The 19,301-nt window shown below is 30.4% G+C and overlaps 2 protein-coding genes across 2 annotated transcripts; both read right to left on the bottom strand.

The window, feature by feature from the left end:
* Positions 1-208: 208 nt before the first annotated feature.
* On the bottom strand, positions 209-3,949 carry LOC103867343 (arabinosyltransferase XEG113). Its single transcript, XM_009145399.3, has 13 exons — positions 3,588-3,949; positions 2,837-3,151; positions 2,545-2,750; positions 2,365-2,470; positions 2,022-2,278; positions 1,790-1,925; positions 1,622-1,716; positions 1,475-1,528; positions 1,282-1,395; positions 1,106-1,204; positions 902-1,021; positions 737-823; positions 209-661 (listed from the first exon to the last, which is right to left on the bottom strand). The coding sequence occupies exons 1-13, from the start codon at positions 3,760-3,762 to the stop codon at positions 494-496; spliced, it is 1,932 nt and encodes a 643-aa protein (XP_009143647.1). The 5' UTR covers positions 3,763-3,949; the 3' UTR covers positions 209-493.
* A 3,981-nt stretch (positions 3,950-7,930) lies between these two features.
* Positions 7,931-18,665, bottom strand: LOC108871990 (precursor of CEP4). The gene has a single exon (XM_033291696.1). The coding sequence runs from the start codon at positions 13,229-13,231 to the stop codon at positions 12,971-12,973; it is 261 nt and encodes an 86-aa protein (XP_033147587.1). The 5' UTR covers positions 13,232-18,665; the 3' UTR covers positions 7,931-12,970.
* Positions 18,666-19,301: the final 636 nt, after the last annotated feature.

The raw sequence follows: 19,301 nt of genomic DNA, 5'->3' as shown, positions 1-19,301 counted from the left end.
AGACAAACTTTTTTTTAGTTTTCCCTTTTTTTACAACAATAGACAAACTTATACAAGATGTTTGAAGTTCTCATTCTAATGTACAATATGTTGGTCATGCAACACCAGTTTGGATTTATGAATTGTTGAGTAGTTGACAAAATAGTTTAGTTACTGTCGAAAAATAAAGCTACCATTCAAACCACAAACCAAATTGACTAAAATTGACTAAAATTTAAACACTTGGTGAATTTAATAAGTTGGACGACTAAATAAGATATTTGTTGGAATAAAATAGAGAGAAATTATATAGAAAAAAAAAACTATTTTCTTTGTGTCCATGCCTAAATTATGATTGTACACTAAGAGAACCAGTAGATAGTAACAGTTTTACAGTAGTAAAAGGCCGTAAAAAAAATAAATAAAAAGCTCTTTTAAGTCTCCTTGTGACCCAAGAAGCCGGTATAGATTCTTCTCCTTCTTGGAGTCTGTCTCTTGTGGGTTGGTCACAGCATCAGACAGGAGGATGATCTTCTTCTGGTGTCTGTGGAGGAACTGGTTTCCAACCAGGTTTCTCGTCCCAGTACATATCGTAGTAAATATGCCCCGGAGTCTTGTTCTCCTCACAACACCATATGCCCACATATCTCTTCACCCGTCTTCTGAATCTCTCTTCTCTCCCCTGCACACAAACCACAGATCATCTCAGAACAGATTCTACATGTCTGAATATTTCACGGTTCAAAGATCTACTTGCCTTGTCTGAGAATCCGGTGAAAGCATCTTCAACTGAAGAGAACTTGATCACTTTGACATCGTTGAAGGAAGAGAAAATCGCCTTGAACTGAGTGTGACCACAAACACAAAGCAATGAGGCTAAAGCCAACCATAGCAATAGAGAACGAAACAAATATGTAGTTACCGTATCTTCATTGCTCCGTTTTGGGAACTTAAGAAACCCAGAGGGGCTTGTGATATTCGATGCCTCGCATCCTTCTTTTCCTTCTTGACAGAGCTGAACATCAAGCCATGACTCTTTAACCTGTAACAACAATGTCATTCCTTAGATTTTATTTATGTAATGATTGATTAGTAAAACAACAATACATAGGAAGGCTTATGCTACTTGTTTTGGCAATGCTGGGTTATCTAGGAAAGAGTATTCTCTGATACCAATCCCAGGGCCAAACTCATCTTCCGGTAGCTCCTTTAGCATGATATTGACCTGTAAATGAAATACTTCAGTGTGTTATGAGGAGGCAGTTTCAGAGAAAGAATATTGACATGCTTCAACAATATTACCTCAAAGACATGATCAAGAGGGCAGATGAATGGTTGCCTGGTCATAGATCCAACAAGAGTACCGGGATGTCCAAACCACAGCCTATCTAACCTGCACCATATTGGTGGCATCACCTGAAAAACATTGTTGAGAGACCAACCAATCAATCAGCAGCACCAGGAAATATGCATTTAAGCTGTTGACTAGACTCACTAGTGTACGGTTTAGTAGAGACGCAATGGCTAGAGCTGATCTGATCTGTTTCATCTATCAAAGTAGACCAAAGGTAGATGTATAGTTAAAAGGTGGTCAAGTTAACATATAGCTCCCAGTGACGATGCTAGGTTAGTAGATGCGTACTTGGTGGTTAACGAGGGTAAAGTGTGATTCAATGGTATGCTTCCCGTCTAGTAACAAGCTCTTTGGAATAGATGGTTTGAACGAAATGAAACCTCCTGCGTTGAGTTGGAGTTTACAACATTGGTTTTAGCTTTACCAATCAACAAGATTAATGGTATTTTATTTTACCTGGAGCATCGTAATATTCTGGTGGGTCAAAGAAGACCATCCCCTCTCGAAGCCTATGACGTTTTCCTTCAGTACCCGCATACTGGAACGTTGTATGCAACGCATATGGTTCTAGCCTGAGCTGTTGATACATAGCCTATACAACAGAAAAGATAAGTAAATTGGACTGTCCACAAAAGAAGAAGATTAAAAACCTACCAAAACATGAACTTGCAAGTAGAGAAAGGTGTACCTGAACAAAGTAAGTGTGACCACTGCAAAAGATGCTAGCAGGCAAAATCCCAACCTTGAGATTCCCATCATAAGCATAGAAGAGTCCGCTGTCACCATCCACAGATGGACCAAGCTGTTTCCTCACAATCTCATTGAAACCATTTTGATCCCAAACCTTATCATCAGCTAAGAGCATTTCTTTCCATTCTTTTGCCAACTTTTTGGCAGGTTCTGTTGGCCGCCAATGGAATATTCCTATGTTGTAGGCAGCACCAACTTACAAAGTCCAAGAAAAATAAGGAACAGTTAGTAGCCGTGTGAGCAGATTAGAGAGCAATGCATGTCTCTACCTAAGATCTTACCTTGTTGCCATATATCCAAACTGTCATCTACCACTGTAGGTACAACTTGGTCGCTTGATGTCAAAACATCAGCTTCAGGGTACCGAGCCAAATAAGGGAGAGGGTTCTGTCACATAAGTAATTATCAGAAGAGAGTCTATCAAGGTCCAAGGAAGTATTGATTGTGTCTTGAATCAGTACCTTGAGCCACACCATGTCAGTGTCACACATTAAAAGCTCGTAACCAAAAGGCAAGACAGAGTCTATGAGAATAACTTTCTCTCTTCCCATTTTGTGAAACGTTGGAGAGCCCCACCCAACATCCACTGTGCTCATATGGCTTCCCATGTCAAACACCGGAACGCCTTTCCAGTACAAAGCCTCTAATAACTTTGTATCCATTGCACCTATAAATAATCCCCACATAACATAAAGTTACTAACTTAGTGAAAAATTGACAATAACACATAGGAAAGTGAAAAAAAAAACTCACCAACTAGAAGATTGGAGATATCTAAATCAGTCAAGTGTTTAACCCAAGTCAAGATGAAATCCATAAAAGCATAGTTCCCAAAGGTGACTATTATGACATTGTCCTTCACTCTTTCCCCAAACAACTCTTTCGTCAGCTTAAAGGATTCAAGAGGTGGCATCTTCTTGTCTCGAGGAGGAGACACCCAGATTTTACCCAATGATTTGCCTTCAGCTTCCTCCGGAGATGGCAGTGGCAGTGCCCGTGGTGGTGGTGGTACAACTGGTGACTGAAACGTCACATTTTCTTGTGGATGTTGGCGGATTCTTCCAGCAGCTACAAAAAAAAAAAAACTCATGAATACATTGTACATAATAAACCAAAAAGAAGAAAACTTGAAACTTCTTGCTGCTCAAGCAAAGCTTATCTAGCCTGATACCATAAGAACATTCAAATGGCAGAACACTAGACTTAAAGAAAAAAAAAAGACGAAAACTTTCGCATGCTAGTAGATGCAGATCCAAGTACAGTATTGATCATATACAAAAGCTGCGATGAGAATCAACTAAAGTGATCAAAACTCAATACCCATCTCACATTGTTTCAAACGAACATTGAGATTAAAAGTCAACGGTGAGCTCGAATCACAATCAGAAGAACCAATGGATTAGAGCACCTAACCTCAATAAATCTAAGCTAGGCATCAATTATCAACCTAATAATCGAACCCATAACAAAAAGTTTTCAACTTTAAATCGAACAGAGAGGTTACTGGAGAGAGGAGGAGAAGAGAGCCAGGAGGTGGAGCCATTGGTGGGAGAGTAAATGGCGGAGAAGACGTAGAAGGAAGAGACGAGGACGCCGATGATCACCGTCGCGTAGATCGTCACGAACAGAGGCTTCGAGTTCGTCGCCTCGCGAAACCCATTTCGCCAACCCTCCACCATTCTCAATCAATCTGCTCTTCGTTTCTCAATTCTCCATTACAGAAAGGTTTAATTCGTTTTGGGGTTTGTCTTCTTCTTCGATCGATTTGATCGTTAGGTAGTGTGGTCAACTTTGTTTTCGTTGTTTTCTCTTCTTCAGCCTTACTGTTGAAAATTATTAAGGTGTTTGTTTATTATTAAGCTTGATCATTGAACATTGAGTCCCCACAAGTAACATAGTGGACATGTTGTGTATAAAATGGATACATAATAAAGTGTTACAAAATGAAATCTAGGATTTAAAATTAACAAATACATAAAATTTAAAGGAAAATTGGGTTGTATGACAATGAAAAAAACACTAATTAGCTACATAACCAATTTCCCTAGTACATCTATATACGGATTCACTTTTGTATAATAATTCTATTTTTGCTCCTCAACACCATCGGTGAAACCCGAAGGAAAAAGAAAATAAAATTTCTTAATATTTGGCTCTTTGATATTCAATCACCATCTGCAAGTAATTTTTTTTTTAATTTGGAGAAGGTGAATATGTTTTTTCTCAGATTTGTGAGATTGTTGATGAAATTGTCTATGTGGGATTTTTGAGAGTATTTTGTGATCAAATTTTTTTTCCAAAATCTTAATCTTTTTTGCTTCTGAACCCGCCAGCTCACCGCTGCAGTTACAGCCGATGCGGCGAGGAGTATCACCTGGGTCGACGACGTTTCGGCTCCGTGCATCCATCTTCTCAATTGAGTGAAGACGAAACGTTAAAACCTGTAAGTTTTGATTTCGCGTTCAAAGACGAGGAAGGAGATGAACAAGGAATGTATTTCTATACTATTTTATGAAATGGAATATATTGTCTTTCTTTCAAATTTGATTGTTCCCTTATTTGCCATGTTTATTAACATTGAAATATACTATATACAATGTTATATTTCATTTGATGCTTAAAAAAGAGAGTTCAATCTTGTTCGTTATTGTTTCATGTTCTGTTGATATGAGTTTTGTATCGGTGTATACATATGTTTTATATTGATGTGTATAAAATTTTGTAAAGAAAAATAATATATTAAACATAAATAGAATATAATTTATTATCACATATCAAATAAAACAAATATAATGTGATGTGATGTTGATGGAATGATATTCATACAATGTTGTTTTTTCTACCCTTTTTCTCTAATGTCGTTAATCTTCATCTATTTATCTACAGTCAATCTGAATTTGGAGACATCATTAACTTTTTATTTGCAATTATAGACATTTCATAATTTTACCAATAAGTATTATTCTATTATTTTGTTCCATTCTATTTAGATTTAAATTTTATATTTGAATTTGGAGTTTATAATTGGGTTTAGGATTTAGTGATTGAGATTTAGGGTTTAGTATTTAGAAGGTGGAGGTTGAGGTAGGGATTAGCATTTAACTTCTTTAATGCAAGCATATTCATTTCATAATTTCACCAATATGTATTATGCTATTTATTTTGTTCCATTTTATTTGGATTTAAGGTTTATATTTTTGTAATGAACTAGCATATTGTTCAAATTTTGAAATGTCTATGATTACATGGAATGAGATAATGCTTACACTAAACGTCAACCCAAACCGTACATAAAATAAACCTAAAAAACTAATCACTAAATCCTAAAAGGAAATATAAACCCTAACTCATCAAAATATGGATAGTTTTATTTTACTATTCTATTTTAATAATGTTTTATAAGTAGTATTTGCACATTTTGATATTTAGGTTATAGTTTATATTTTATTCTAGGGTTTAGTGATTAGTGTTTTGAATTTTGTTTATACAAGATTTAGGTGAACGTTGGGGTAAGCATTATCTATTTCCATGTAATCATACACATCCTACTATATAAAAGCTACTAATTTTGAGGCTTCTTAAGAGTGCCACATAGGACAAAATATTCTCCACCAATCAAACTGCCACGTCATCGCGAATGTTTAGATGATGGGTTTCGAACCATCCAAACCCATCAAAATAGTCAGCCCATTGTATAACTTATCGCTTCCTTTTCTTTAGCCTATTTGCCTCAGACGTCTCCAGCGAGTCCAAATCTGTTCGTCTACCCAACTTCACCGGTGTAACTCCTACGACTACAACAATGGCACTTCAATGCTCCATTATAACTCATGAAGTGAAGACTCTTTGTACCTCTCCACATCCCTCCTCTCAATCTCTTGCCCAGTTCCTTAAATTTGTTTTGTCACAAAAAGTTAGTGCATCACGTAGTTTTTGAAATTCAAATAATACTAGGTGTTTTTCTGCAACCATGTGCAATGATAAATTTTTTAAAAATTAAATTATATTTAAAATGAAATTTATTAATATTATATATTTTATTATTTTTAACTAATATTTAATATAAAGTTGACTATTTTTGAGACTATAATATTTGCTATTGTGATCAACACCTTTTTACAGTACTCTGTTTGTATCTTTTTTTATTAGTCATCTTCCTGTTCTTTTTTTCTTTTTGGTAAAATGATTAAAAAAACAGACTGAAGCTTAAGTTAATCTTTTTGTTCTTGATCATTCACGTTATCTTCAAAGTTAATAACATGGCCAACGTAAATAATCGACGTTGAGATTTCAGCTTTTCTGATTTTTACTATTCTAATGTTTCAATATAATTTGAATATTCTCTTTGTTTTATAATATAATCGTTTAAAAGTATTTTTTGTTTCCCTATATAAATTGTTTTTATATTTCAAAGTAACTTTATATTTATTAGATATTGTGTAGCCAATTAAATTAAGTAAATTACTGTGTAATTGATTAAATTTATATATTAAATAACAGTTTTGTAAAGTAATAACTTTTAAATATTACATATTTTATTTAAAATTGATTACATTGTGAAACAGATAGAGTAATCTATAAACTAACTCTATATAGATATGAGGACAAAATTGTAAAGTGGTCTCATCTTGAATTTCTCTCATTCTGTGCATTCCTAATTGGGAGGAGATAATCAACATCTAATTTTATGTTACTCTCAGTATATTAGAAATAGTCCAACCGTAAACCAATTAAAGATGATGTAAGAAAGACATAAAGATGTATTTCCAGTTATCACAAATATAAAATCAATTGACAACAACTTAATTATGTCGAGCGTAGGACAACATAGAAGAGTTTCCATACCTTCTAATATTATAATATCTCACTATATTATTGGTTAAATCAGTTTTCTCTAGCACAAATACTCACTCCATTCTTAAAGTTTAAGCTTTTCTATCTGATGATATTAGTAGTTTGATCCAAAAAAAAAAAAGAAACGGTCGAACTGTACATTATAATTGGAGAAAAAAAACAAACAAAAATCAACCGAAGACTTTTAAGATATATGAAACAAAAATTGGAAATATCAATTCTCTGCATTTAAAGAATAATGCAATAAAATTGTAAAAATACAAAATAAAACCAAAAAAATACACAGAAAGAAAGATTTAATAAAATAAAATCATAATATAATTTCTATAATTGATAGTGCTCAACTACACTAAAAAGTCTAAATTTACAATATACACAATTTTATTTACATCTTGAAACCTATTATCTAATTAAAATGATTCTAAAAAAAGTGCCAGCACGAAGAGTTAAAAAATATACTGAAAATATAATACATAACGTTAAAAATACATTATCATTGATCACTAAAAAATCATGTTAGTAGTAATAAAAATGAAATGACAACACATTTATTAAAACCATATAACGACACGCAATAAGGTGTTATTAAATATACAAATTACAAATTAAATATGCTCAACGCAAACACACATAAAAATGAGACATCATATTTGGATATATTTAAATAAATAATTTTAAATATATTATATTCTTGATAATTTTAAAATTACTTAAAAAGAAACTAAATTATTAAAAAAATAATATACAAATAAAACTAAAGCAATATTTTGTAACGTTAAAATAATAAATGAATAAAAAATATAGTATGTTAATAAAATAGATTTTAGATTTTAAAAACTTCCAATTCATGTAATATTACAAAATTCAGAATTTGTTTATTACAATTAATATTTTAGATTAGATATATTAAAATAATATTCTAGATCGATATTCAATTATCAGTTTTCAACTATTACACGTAAAAAAATATTATTAAGTACGCTTTTTTTTTTAAAAGGAGGTTTTATAATTTAAGTAGATTATTGGAGTACTTTATTTTCGTAAATTTATTCGAGATGAGATTCCGATCTTTTAAACTAAGATAATTTGTTTTCTATACATAATTATATTTTTTTTACATAACTCTAAAATCTCGAACTTGATTCTTCATATTTTATTAGTTAATTGTGTTACATATAATAGAAATATTTACTTCAAACTAAAAAAAATCAAATTTAAAATTTAGTTATATATAATTTAATATAGAAAATTTTGCATACAAATAAAAATGATAAATATAACAAATTTAAATATATTATCCGCGCGTAGCGCGGAGAAAGGATCTAGTTTATGTAATATGTTATTTCGTTGGTACTAAATCATTGCAATGGTTGTTCTATACTATTTTATTTATATGGAATGTAAACTTTGAAACTTTCAAATTTTCACATACATTCACAGATATTACGTACTTTGAATATTTTTTTTTACTTTAAAACGTATATATTTTTTTTAAACTTTGTTAAAATTAAGTGGTAAATAAATCTAGAACATGCACTTTGTTTCCATATGTGATTGTAAATATACCACAAAAAATACGACATCATCTACTCTCTCACTTGTAAGTGGAAACTTGTTAAGCGCATAGACAAAACGATACAGTTTGGAATATAAGTATCTCACATTGTATTATGTCAATCATTGTCATTCACCTAATTTGTGTTCAAAATATGACTATTCCACAAATAAGCCCAAATTTAAATGTAGTTTAGGATTTAATAAACCCAATATTAAAACGAAATCTACCTACCTATTAATAATTTTTTTTTTGCATTCTTAGAAGTTAAAAATTTAGGATATTACGTGAGTTTGTGATAACTTCTTATGGTTTCAGAAAGAGATTTTTTTTTTTTGACAACGGTTTCAGAAAGAGAAGTGAGAAAAATCATCAGTGACTCTTAACATTTACACCAAAAAATAAAAATCATCAGTGAAATCGAACAATAATTAGGATATACAGTCAATAGACTCAATACAATCGTCCAAGAAGAAGAGCAATCAGGCTTCAGCGATAATGGGCTAGCATCTACCGTAGTTGACTTACGGCCCATTGGCGTTAAATTTGGTTATAACTCAAGTCCAACAGTATCGAATCATGTTTATAGTTTTCCTATGTTTGTGATTCTCTCTATCAGGATCATGGCCCTTCAAGAAAGATTATATTAAGTAATGGAACCTTCTATTTTGAGAAAAGATGACTCTATCTTGAAGTTCGCACTTGAAATTTTAAGGATGATCGCAAAATGATTGTTCAGAGATTTGTTCTTAACAATCATTGATAGAATAGTGCATGTCAATAGGATTAGTCTGGCTGATATCCACCAAAAATCAACAGAACCTGCATGATCTATAGTTTTGTTTAATCTGATTCCACTATTCTCTCTCAGCAAAGAACCATGCACATGCGATTGTATTCACGATCATTTATCTACACAAGTATATTCACATAAATATCTACGTAATGTTTTATTATAATTTCTAATTCATGTTGTGTATCATATATGCTTCATGGATCCATCAAAGAAGCTAGGTCATCATATTCAAACTGACACTAATCATTAGATTTCAATGGGTACTATAATAAAACAGATTGTCCATTATGTAGTTAAACAAAAAAAAATCAGAAATCTTGACAACATTTTATCCAATATGTCCATTATAATTTTATTTACAAAAGATGTTTCATCGCATAAGAATCATATTTCTATAAACAGATGACAAAAGAGAACATGGATTTGCTACATGGAAGATTATCATGTATAGAGCTTATGAAGATTTTGGACTAATGAATGTAACAGCTTTTTTCTCTATTCCATGCAAAAGCACACCACAAAAATACATATAATAAATTTTATTTATCACTTTCAAATACAACAACATAAACAGGAAAGAAATTTCATATGAAAAATAAAGTTTATGAACAAGAGCATTCCAATTTTGTTCTACTTCTCTTATATACCATTCCAGCCGATAAAGTTTCTTATCTCATGCTAGATTTAGAAGTTTTAATTAACTTTACTGGTCTACACTCATGGTTTGTGACAAAAAAACTTGGCCAACACACAAGGTTTGCCGGTGAAGATTCTCTCTTGCTGCTGATGGTGGTATTAATGTTACATTTACGTACCTGATACAATGAGTAGAAGTTAGAAAATAAAAATAGAAACTATTTACATAAAGTTTTGAATGAATAATTGATATCTCATTTAGTTCGAAATAAACATAAAATTTTGGTTAAATATTTACATTTTGTTAAAAAGTGATTGTCAGTTTTTAAGGGGTTTAATGAATTGTAAGCACTATAAAAGTGTTTAGAATAAAACAAAACTCTTCAAAAATATTTATATGTGTAAACAAACATTTTACATATTATATGAACAACTAGAATATTGAAACTAACCTTTTGTCAGAATATTATAATATTTGATATTCATATTGAATACTAAATATGATATAGTTGTTTTACTGTTAATTAAACTATGACATAGTTGGCACCAACTTGTTAATAACCTAGTACAAGTTCCATTTATGTATCATATCATTACCAACCTTTTGCCAAATCCAACATCAAAGAAAAAGTGTTATGTCCAACGTCCACCTCGATCCACGATAGTTAATCTAAAATATCTTATTTTTCAACCCTAGATTATATTTCCAATTGTATTGCACAGAAAGAAGGTACCAACTGGTATAACAGGTTGGCATTTTAAACATGAAGGAACAAAATAATTGAATCGCATTATAACTCAAATATAAAATATAATCACTGAAACCAGATACTTGAACATAATAAACTAAAAGTAGAGTTGTAAAAAGTTGACCAACAAAAATTACTATTAAAACAAAAGAATTCTCATATAGTCTGGCTATAAAAATAAAACTGCGAGATGAATTGAAATATCAATTCTTAGTTTCTACGTTTTGTTGTAAGTGTTCTTTTTTGGAGGAATTTTTTTCCTTAAATGCTAAAGTGTATATCTTTATGTACTTTTATTAATTCTTCTACTAGCTAGTGTTCTTTTTAGTATTGATGGTACACTCGCATTTATGTATCATTTTATATGTTAATATGCTTGTTGTATAACCACGATATTTATGTTATACGAATCGCTATCAAACATCTACACAAGTACTACATGTAAAGATACAGCTCAATTTTGTCGAGAATATTACCTTTTCTAATAAAACAGGTTCTGCTAAGAACCTTTTTAAGATAACCTTTGTTAACCTAAAACTCGATCGAATAACAGCAGGCTGTCTTTTAGCACGTGCAATTGAAACGGTCGAATAGGATCCAAAATTTTAGAGGGTTCATAATTTTTTTTGTTTTAGTAATAGTTATAAATTAAAAATTTAAAAACATATATTTATAAAAAAAGTCAGAATAAGTATATTTGAATTTAATTTTCGTATTTATAACCAATAAATATATATATTACAACTCTTTATTTTGTTTATATAACCAACTAAAAATGCAATAAATTAGGAAGTAATTAGTATTTATGTCAATTATATATTTTTGAAAGTAAGAAATAGTTGTTGATGTGTGTTTGAATATTTAATGGTAGTACGGGAAGTTAGTATTCTAATTTGATTATGTTTAGGAAACAATTATCAATTAGTGATTATAAATTGGGCGAACAAGATATATTTTTTTCACTATTGTTTGATAAAAAAATAGCACACAAAGAAAAAAAACTAGTCTACAACTTTTGTCGACAAGCAAAAAAGAGTATCTTGCCTAATCAAAGAGTATATAGCTTTTTGTTTAATTACTATTCAGATTTTGTTACTCTATTTAATTTATAGATTATAATTTCTGATTGTGAATATAATAAACGTTAAAAAAAACTGAAAAAAGTTAGAAGAATTTGCATTGAAAAATGCCAAATAGTCAAGTTCAATGATTTTGTATTAAAACTAGAAAATAGTATTATTTAGATATAAAATAATTAAATTGATGTATTTATTTTATATTATAATGATAGTTTGTAAAAAAAGTCTAAATTATTTTAAATTATTAAAAAAGATCTTATTTCTTTTTTGAAAAGGGTCTATATAAAGTTTGAAACGGCCCTGAATAACACTAATAAATTTTACTAAAATTTAGTACATAAGCTATCTAGGACTGAATGTTTTGGATGACGCGAGCTAAGAGGCCCGAGCACGCGAGCAATGCTTCAGCTTCTATGAAGTAAAGGATCCGATTAGGCTAGCTATAGAGGCTAGCTTGTATGAATCCTTTTAAGTTTGGAATGAATGTTTTGGATGACAAAAAAAAAAAAAAAAGCTATCTAGGACTGTATATGATGATAAAACTATGATTAACCTGGTTCAAATTTTATCCAATACATGATAATGGTTTTCCTCATGACGTAACCGTTGTATGAAATTGTTCTTTATAGTTAATCAAAATACAATCGGATGATTTCTTCGTGAAATCATATTTTAATGTAACATCAATAACTTGGGACAAAACGAATATTATAAAGATTTGTGATAATTATCAAATCTAGACAGCAAACCTTTTATTATTAAACATGTATATGATGCGAAACTATTCATAACTTTTATTTATCAAATTTATGTAGCTATAACATCAAAATGCCTATGATAAAGCTAAAACAAATATTTAACTGTTAGGTGGCTAAAAAGATTAATGCAATCAATTATTAACTTTATTTGAAACCGAGAAAATAACTACATATCGACTAAAAAGAATGGACATCTCAAGTCTCAACGTAGAACAAAAAAACACCGAAAAGAAAAATACAAGCAAACTAAGAGATGTCTTCATAGCCTTTCATAGACGACGTATCACTCTGAAAAAAAAAATCTGAAATTATTTTCTTGTTCGATTCACGGTCCTCTCCATCTTCTTCTTCTTCTTCTTTTCTTTTACCCCAACGTAAAACGGCACACAAAATATCCAAAACACACGCGAACTCTAAGCGAAAAAGCGGTATATATCTCCAAATCCAAAACAAATGGGTATTAAGAAGCTCCAGGAGGGCTCTTGTGTCCGATACCTTGACTAGGGCCTTGGTGAGTCGGTCTGAACGCATCTTGTTCGATGTTCTTGAAGCGATTGATTTTGTGGTACCACACAAAATCATCATTTGGCGGCTCAGGTGGTGACCAGGAAACAACCGGCGCATGTCGAGCTCCCGTTGTAGTCTCAAAGTGTAGTTGTATCACCAGAAGAATTATAAGAAAACCAGACAAAACCTTAGTTGAAAAACCACGATTCACCATCACAGAGAACTTTGGGTTTTGATTATTATTAAGATTTTAAACCTTATAGCATTTAAAGCGTATGCTTAAGTGGTTGAATGCGTCTCACTAAAACAAAAGAGAAGTATGAAATTTAAGAAGGATCGAAGGGTGGAGGACCCTTATATTTAGCTCGTTCTTAAAGTAAGACTATTCTTAAATGCCTCTTTTGAAAGTAGGCACATGCACTAAAGAATTGACCGTTATATTTACTGTCTACATATAGACACACATAGGGTCTCCAAACAATTTTATGTTATTTTATTCTTTTTATTGGATTTAGCACATGTATTTAAATTCTAGTTAAACATTTTTCCCGAAAGTAAGATTTTCTATATTTTATTTTTGTTCCACAAAAATAGATTTTTTTTATATTTTTAAAGTAATTTAATTTTATATTTTTTAGAAACATTAATTGTGAATATTTGAATTGATTAAATTTTATTGGTGGATAGTTATTAGAAATTATATTAAAAATAAATTATAAATTAAATTGTAAACATTTATTATATTTTTAATAAACGTAAAAACTCTAGAAAATCTTATTTTCGAGAACAGAGGGAATGACTAATTTTGGAAGTTTAATATGCGCATGGCTGGCACTGAAATTTTGGAGGCGGTAAGCGATTTAATCAAAAACTTAATAATATTTTCTTATAAATTTGGGATCATATGTATATATGTAATTTCTTTAAAAAATTTTGAAATTAGAAACCAATATTTTATTCAGATCTACCCATAACTGATCATCAGTATACGCCTTGAATATAAGAAGATTTTTAAGCATTCTAACCACAAAAAAACACCCAAAGTCAAATCCGAATGATCTATGTGACTATGTTTGTACTTACTTTTGAAGAAGTTATATATATGATGTTATGTTATTTTAGATTAAGAAACATTATATTTTTGTCAAAATATATTAAGACATATACCCCGTACGTATCACTGAATTGAGCTAAATTGATCTTCTGTATTAACACCTGGAACATTAGTTGTCCGCCGTAACTTTGCACGCTTTAGTTTTTGGCTGGAAATATAATATTCGCCGTCGAATATTTTCCAAAAATGGAAAGTTCTATGCTCCTTGATCGCATCTTTTCTAAGCCATTCATCAAAAAGAAACGCAGGCATTGTTCTTGATAAGACAGCCCTATAATCAATATAAATATATTGTTAATGCTAATAGGTTCGTACGGTATGTATCTAAACTATTAAAAAAAGAGTATATTTTGTACTTAACCCTGAGTTTTCCTCAATAATTACAATGGAATGTCATTGCTTTTAATTCTAGCAGCAAAATTATTGTTCCATATCTAACCAAATTTAAACGTGATGCATAACCAAATATATCTCAGTTACATATTATTTAAACAATCCGATTATTTCTATCTAAAATTCAATTCAATACTTATATATACCATTTGGTTTTGGAACACGTACACAATTGGTTTAGATTATTTCTCGGTTTAGTGTTGTCAACAGAATCAGATCCAACATTTACAAAATCAAAATTGACTACTTTTGCATACAAAGTTTGTAAAACGTACCACAATAAATCGATCCATTATATAACATCGTTCTTCGAACATGCCATTATACATCAGTAGGCCATAAAGAATATAGTAAAAACTAATCTAATAACCAATTAAATCTCGGTTTTAATTATTATCTACACAGTCCAATTAATCTATTAAAAGCACAATTAAATATTTTTATATACCGATTGGTTTTGAAACACGTACACAATTGGTTTTAATTATTTCTCAATTTATTTTTGTCAATAGAATCAAATCCAAGATTTCCATGAACACTCTTTTGTATTAATTATATCCAAAATATATTGAAAATTCTAAATTGGTTAGTTAATATACAAAGATATCTTTCTTTTCCACCAAATCTAAACTAATAAATTCGTATCCCAATTAAATCACGTAACATTTAAAAAACCATACATATTTTTAATCAATTATTTATTCTACTAAAACTAAAATTAAAGTACAAAATAATACTTACCTATTTTAAGTTGTTTCTTAATTTTTACAGATTTTAATTTCCTTTTAACTAATTATAACCATTTCACTGATTATTTTTTCTAATTTATTCGATAATATTTATTAAAAAGTATAAAACACAACTTACTTATTTTTAAGTGTTTTATCACTTTTATAATTATATAATTAATTTTATTTACTATAATAATTTAACATCATTTATTTTATATGTTAGCAATAATAATTTCACATGTATGAATGAATTGTTTCATTCGTAACAAAAATTCAAACGGGTTAACAAATAATTTTTATTTGTTACATAATCAACACATGGACATTCAAGTACTCCGTCGAGTACAAATCAGTTTTTTTTTGGATATTAGCTTTTTGGTTTTAAAATTAAACTTCATTCGGATATTACAAATTTCCTATCAGAATTTAAGTCAAATCCTTCTAGGTCCAAATAAGTTTGTAATAACTTAAAAAATATTCAAATAATCTATTATTTAGAAATGTCATTAAATAATTTTAAAAACTTAAAAAATAAAAACCCGTGCGGATGCACGGGTCCAGCTCTAGTATTTGTTTATAACTCTTTAATAAATTAAATTATTTATTTTCCCCTTCAACTTTGATTAAAGCGTTTTATTATAGCATTCTACGTTCTCCCTATATAATTAAACAATTTGATATATATAATGAATTTTCAAATAATATATAAAAGTTTAAACACAATTAATTACATGTTAAAAGTTTAATTAAAATGACTTATTAATGTGGTTACTCGCGGGTGGCACCTTTGTAACCTTCGACATCTTATCAAACTTTTCTAAGTTTGTGTCCTATTTTTATATTGCTTTGCTCTTCATTTTCCTAAAAGGACTGCACATCACTGTTTTAATGTTGCCTTAATCCATGTAACTGTTTAAAATATGAATGAAAAGCATTGGTTTCACAAAAAAAAAGACTTATTAATATATATGATTTGATATTTTAAAATCACGTTTAGGGAGGAGATCTAAACGTTTAGTATGATTTATTAGAGATTTTAAAATTCTATAAAAGTTATGTGTTATTCAACTTTTGCATGCTTTTTTTGTTGGTTAACAAGTTTTGTATATTGAATGAATTAAAATAAATTTCAACATATTTTCTCGTATAATTGTAAAAATAGAAAATTATTGCACATACGATCCAGATTCTACAGTTTTCATCACACATAAACTTTTAAGAATACAAAAGATTACAAACATGCATGTAAACATTTTTTTTAAAAGAGCATGCATGTAAACATATATTACAAACAATTATTTCTAAGCAATCTTACATTGAAAGTCTTAAGTAAAAAAAAAAGAAGAAGCAATCTTACATTCATGTTTGTAATCTTAAGTATTACAAACATGCATGGTGGCTGCTTGAATTCTTTGGACATATTTGTTTGCATGATGTTTGAAAGTCCACTCCTATTCCTTTACATTACAATAAACATGTATTCTGAATTGGGCGTCGAAACTTATTTATCTAATTGATGAATACAACATCGGATCATGTCCATATTATTTTCACCGCAAATATTCGAACAGGTAAATTTTCTGAGGATCACATTCTTTTTGTCAAAGATGCATATATACATATAGTTGTACATAGGCTAGACATCACTTCGAGATTTGAAAATGATTAGCTTTTGTACGACAAAAAGAAAGAGTCGAACATAAAGTTATCATTATATATATAAACACACACACACACACACACATATATATATATATATATATATATATATATATATATAGATATAAATATATACATACTATAAAAAAACATCATGCGAACTTTGAATTCCAGCCAGTCAGAAATTCAGAATAGAAAAATAATTATTAGGAGTCACCATCACTAAGATTAATGCTTTTTCGGTTAAGGAAACCCTTACCTCAAACTCAAATAGTCTATTCAAAGGAACCCTCGCATCAAAGAAAGGTCGAAATACATATCGATCATATATTCGATTTCATGTACGTTTATATTCACAAAAGACTACTTTAGTTTCTGTATCTCGAATCTTGCAAACTCAGACTGTAATTGTCATTCTTCGTTTCTCTGTAATCAAACCATAACTTTATTTCACACAATATGAAAAATACAGGCTGTTAGATTCGGGTTTATTATGGACTTCCAACTCAAAATCAATTGGCAATTAGTGGATTGACCCTAACCCTTTATATATTACTTAATGTCCCATTGATTTTCCAATGTGGGATACAAATCTCTTATTACCCCTCCTCGAAATGATGGCTCTTATCAGCCAGAAATATCATAAACTTTTTTTAAGACAGTTATACTCTGTCGAGTGAGTCAATTACGATCTATATACCCGGTCGGGTAGGGTTAATATTAATTAGGGATTTAACTTATTAGGATCTGGGCTCTGATACCATGTTAGATTCGTGTTTATTATGGGCTTCCAACTCAAAACCAATTAGCAATTAGTAGATTGGCCCTAACCCTTTATATATTACTTAATGTCCCATTGATTTTCCAATGTGGAATACAAATCAAATCCCTTATTATAGGCTAACAAAATTCATATTCGTACCCTTTTTCTCGAAAGCTAGGGATACTCATAGTCACATAAAAAATGGTGTGGTCATATTCTTTATGTTTTAAGAAATCAGGTACCATGATTTCATTATATAAAATCTCTTCTAAACAAAAAGAAGACATGGTTTATTTAGAACATCAATGTGAAGTACTGAAGTATGTGATATTTTCTGAAAACAAGTTGAAAAAAAAAAATTCGGAAAACGTCCCAAATAGAATGCTTAAATCAGCCTTTTTACCTTGAGATCTTGACCTTGGTCCTTAAATCAAATAGCGTGACTAATTTACGTAGTGTTAATGGTTCAAGTAAGACATGATTTTACCCATCATGTTGGTTTGAATCTTTGTAGAAAACAATTCTAGAGCCGGCTGAAGAGTTCAATAGTTAAGATAAATGGCTACAAAGTTCTCGAAAATTAAATTATACGTCACACTACAGATTCGTTTAACTAAAATACAAACAACATTATGAGTGATCAGTCTTATAAAATGATTACCTAGCTCAAACACTTGTAATATACATTTGATTAGTAAATATGTTATTGAAAGTCACTTTGAAATGCTAAAGCGTTTTTTTTTTCCAAGAACGAAATATCTTAAACTAGATAGTTTGCGAAATGAAATTCGTATCAATACATTACAGTTTAAAGGATAATTAACATTCCTACAATTAGTTTAGTCATTTTGACTACAAAATAGGCTCACAAGATTGAAAAGTAGTTGTCTGAATAAAAGGAAAGAGAGAGAGAGAGAGAGAGAGAGAGAGAGAGAGAGAGAGAGAGAGAGAGAGAGAGAGAGAGAGAGAGAGAGAGAGAGAGAGAGAGAGAGAGAGAGAGAGAGAGAGAGAGAGAGAGAGAGAGAGATGGGCCAACTATATTTCAATAAATGATGGTCAGTCACGAAAGCCCATTATATCAATCATGGCAGTTTTGAAACTGAAAATCTTACAGCCATAGATTTGTAAAGGTGCTACACACCCATGGTCTGAGACCAGTAAGCCGAAGGTCTACTGATTCCCACTGGTTATGAAAATTTGTAAAGATGCTAGCCAACCATGGTGTAAAATTAGTAAGCCAAAGGTTCCCTGAATCACCAGTTTTAACTTTGGTCTGTGAGTTAAATATATTCCTAAAACAGACTGTTGGTATTTGAACAATAAACAATGTGATGATGTCTGTGAAGGGTTTGAGAAAATGCTATATAGTAACACTTGATAAGACTTATATTGGTGGGTCCAATTCAAAGTGCCAGCACATGGAGGGGCTAAACATATCCTTTTGTGACATTTTAGCCAAAAACTTTGCTCTATTTATGGCAAAGTTACAGATTCGTGGAACACAGCAACTTTTGTTGGTTTCTGACATTTTTTTTCCTTCTATGGTAGCTACCTTAATCTGCATACAAATCTTGTCTGTTTCTTTTATCCCCACTTCCACTTGGTAAAAGAGACAAGAAGAGGA

The sequence above is a fragment of the Brassica rapa genome, chromosome A05, assembly GCF_000309985.2.
Source record: "Brassica rapa cultivar Chiifu-401-42 chromosome A05, CAAS_Brap_v3.01, whole genome shotgun sequence".
NCBI lineage: Eukaryota > Viridiplantae > Streptophyta > Magnoliopsida > Brassicales > Brassicaceae > Brassica > Brassica rapa.
Note: the sequence above shows the minus strand (reverse complement) of the source record. Positions and strands in the feature narration are given on the sequence as shown.

What these genes read in the sequence shown, in the direction of transcription:
- LOC103867343 (XM_009145399.3), bottom strand. Translation starts at nt 3,762, where the DNA reads ATGGTGGAGGGTTGGCGAAATGGGTTTCGCGAGGCGACGAACTCGAAG. An exon ending in TTTGGATATATGGCAACAAG is followed by an intron (nt 2,279 to 2,364) that starts GTAAGATCTTAG and finishes GGACTTTGTAAG; the next exon opens with TTGGTGCTGCCTACAACATA. An exon ending in AACGGAGCAATGAAGATACG is followed by an intron (nt 824 to 901) that starts GTAACTACATAT and finishes GGTCACACTCAG; the next exon opens with TTCAAGGCGATTTTCTCTTC.
- LOC108871990 (XM_033291696.1), bottom strand. Translation starts at nt 13,231, where the DNA reads ATGGTGAATCGTGGTTTTTCAACTAAGGTTTTGTCTGGTTTTCTTATA.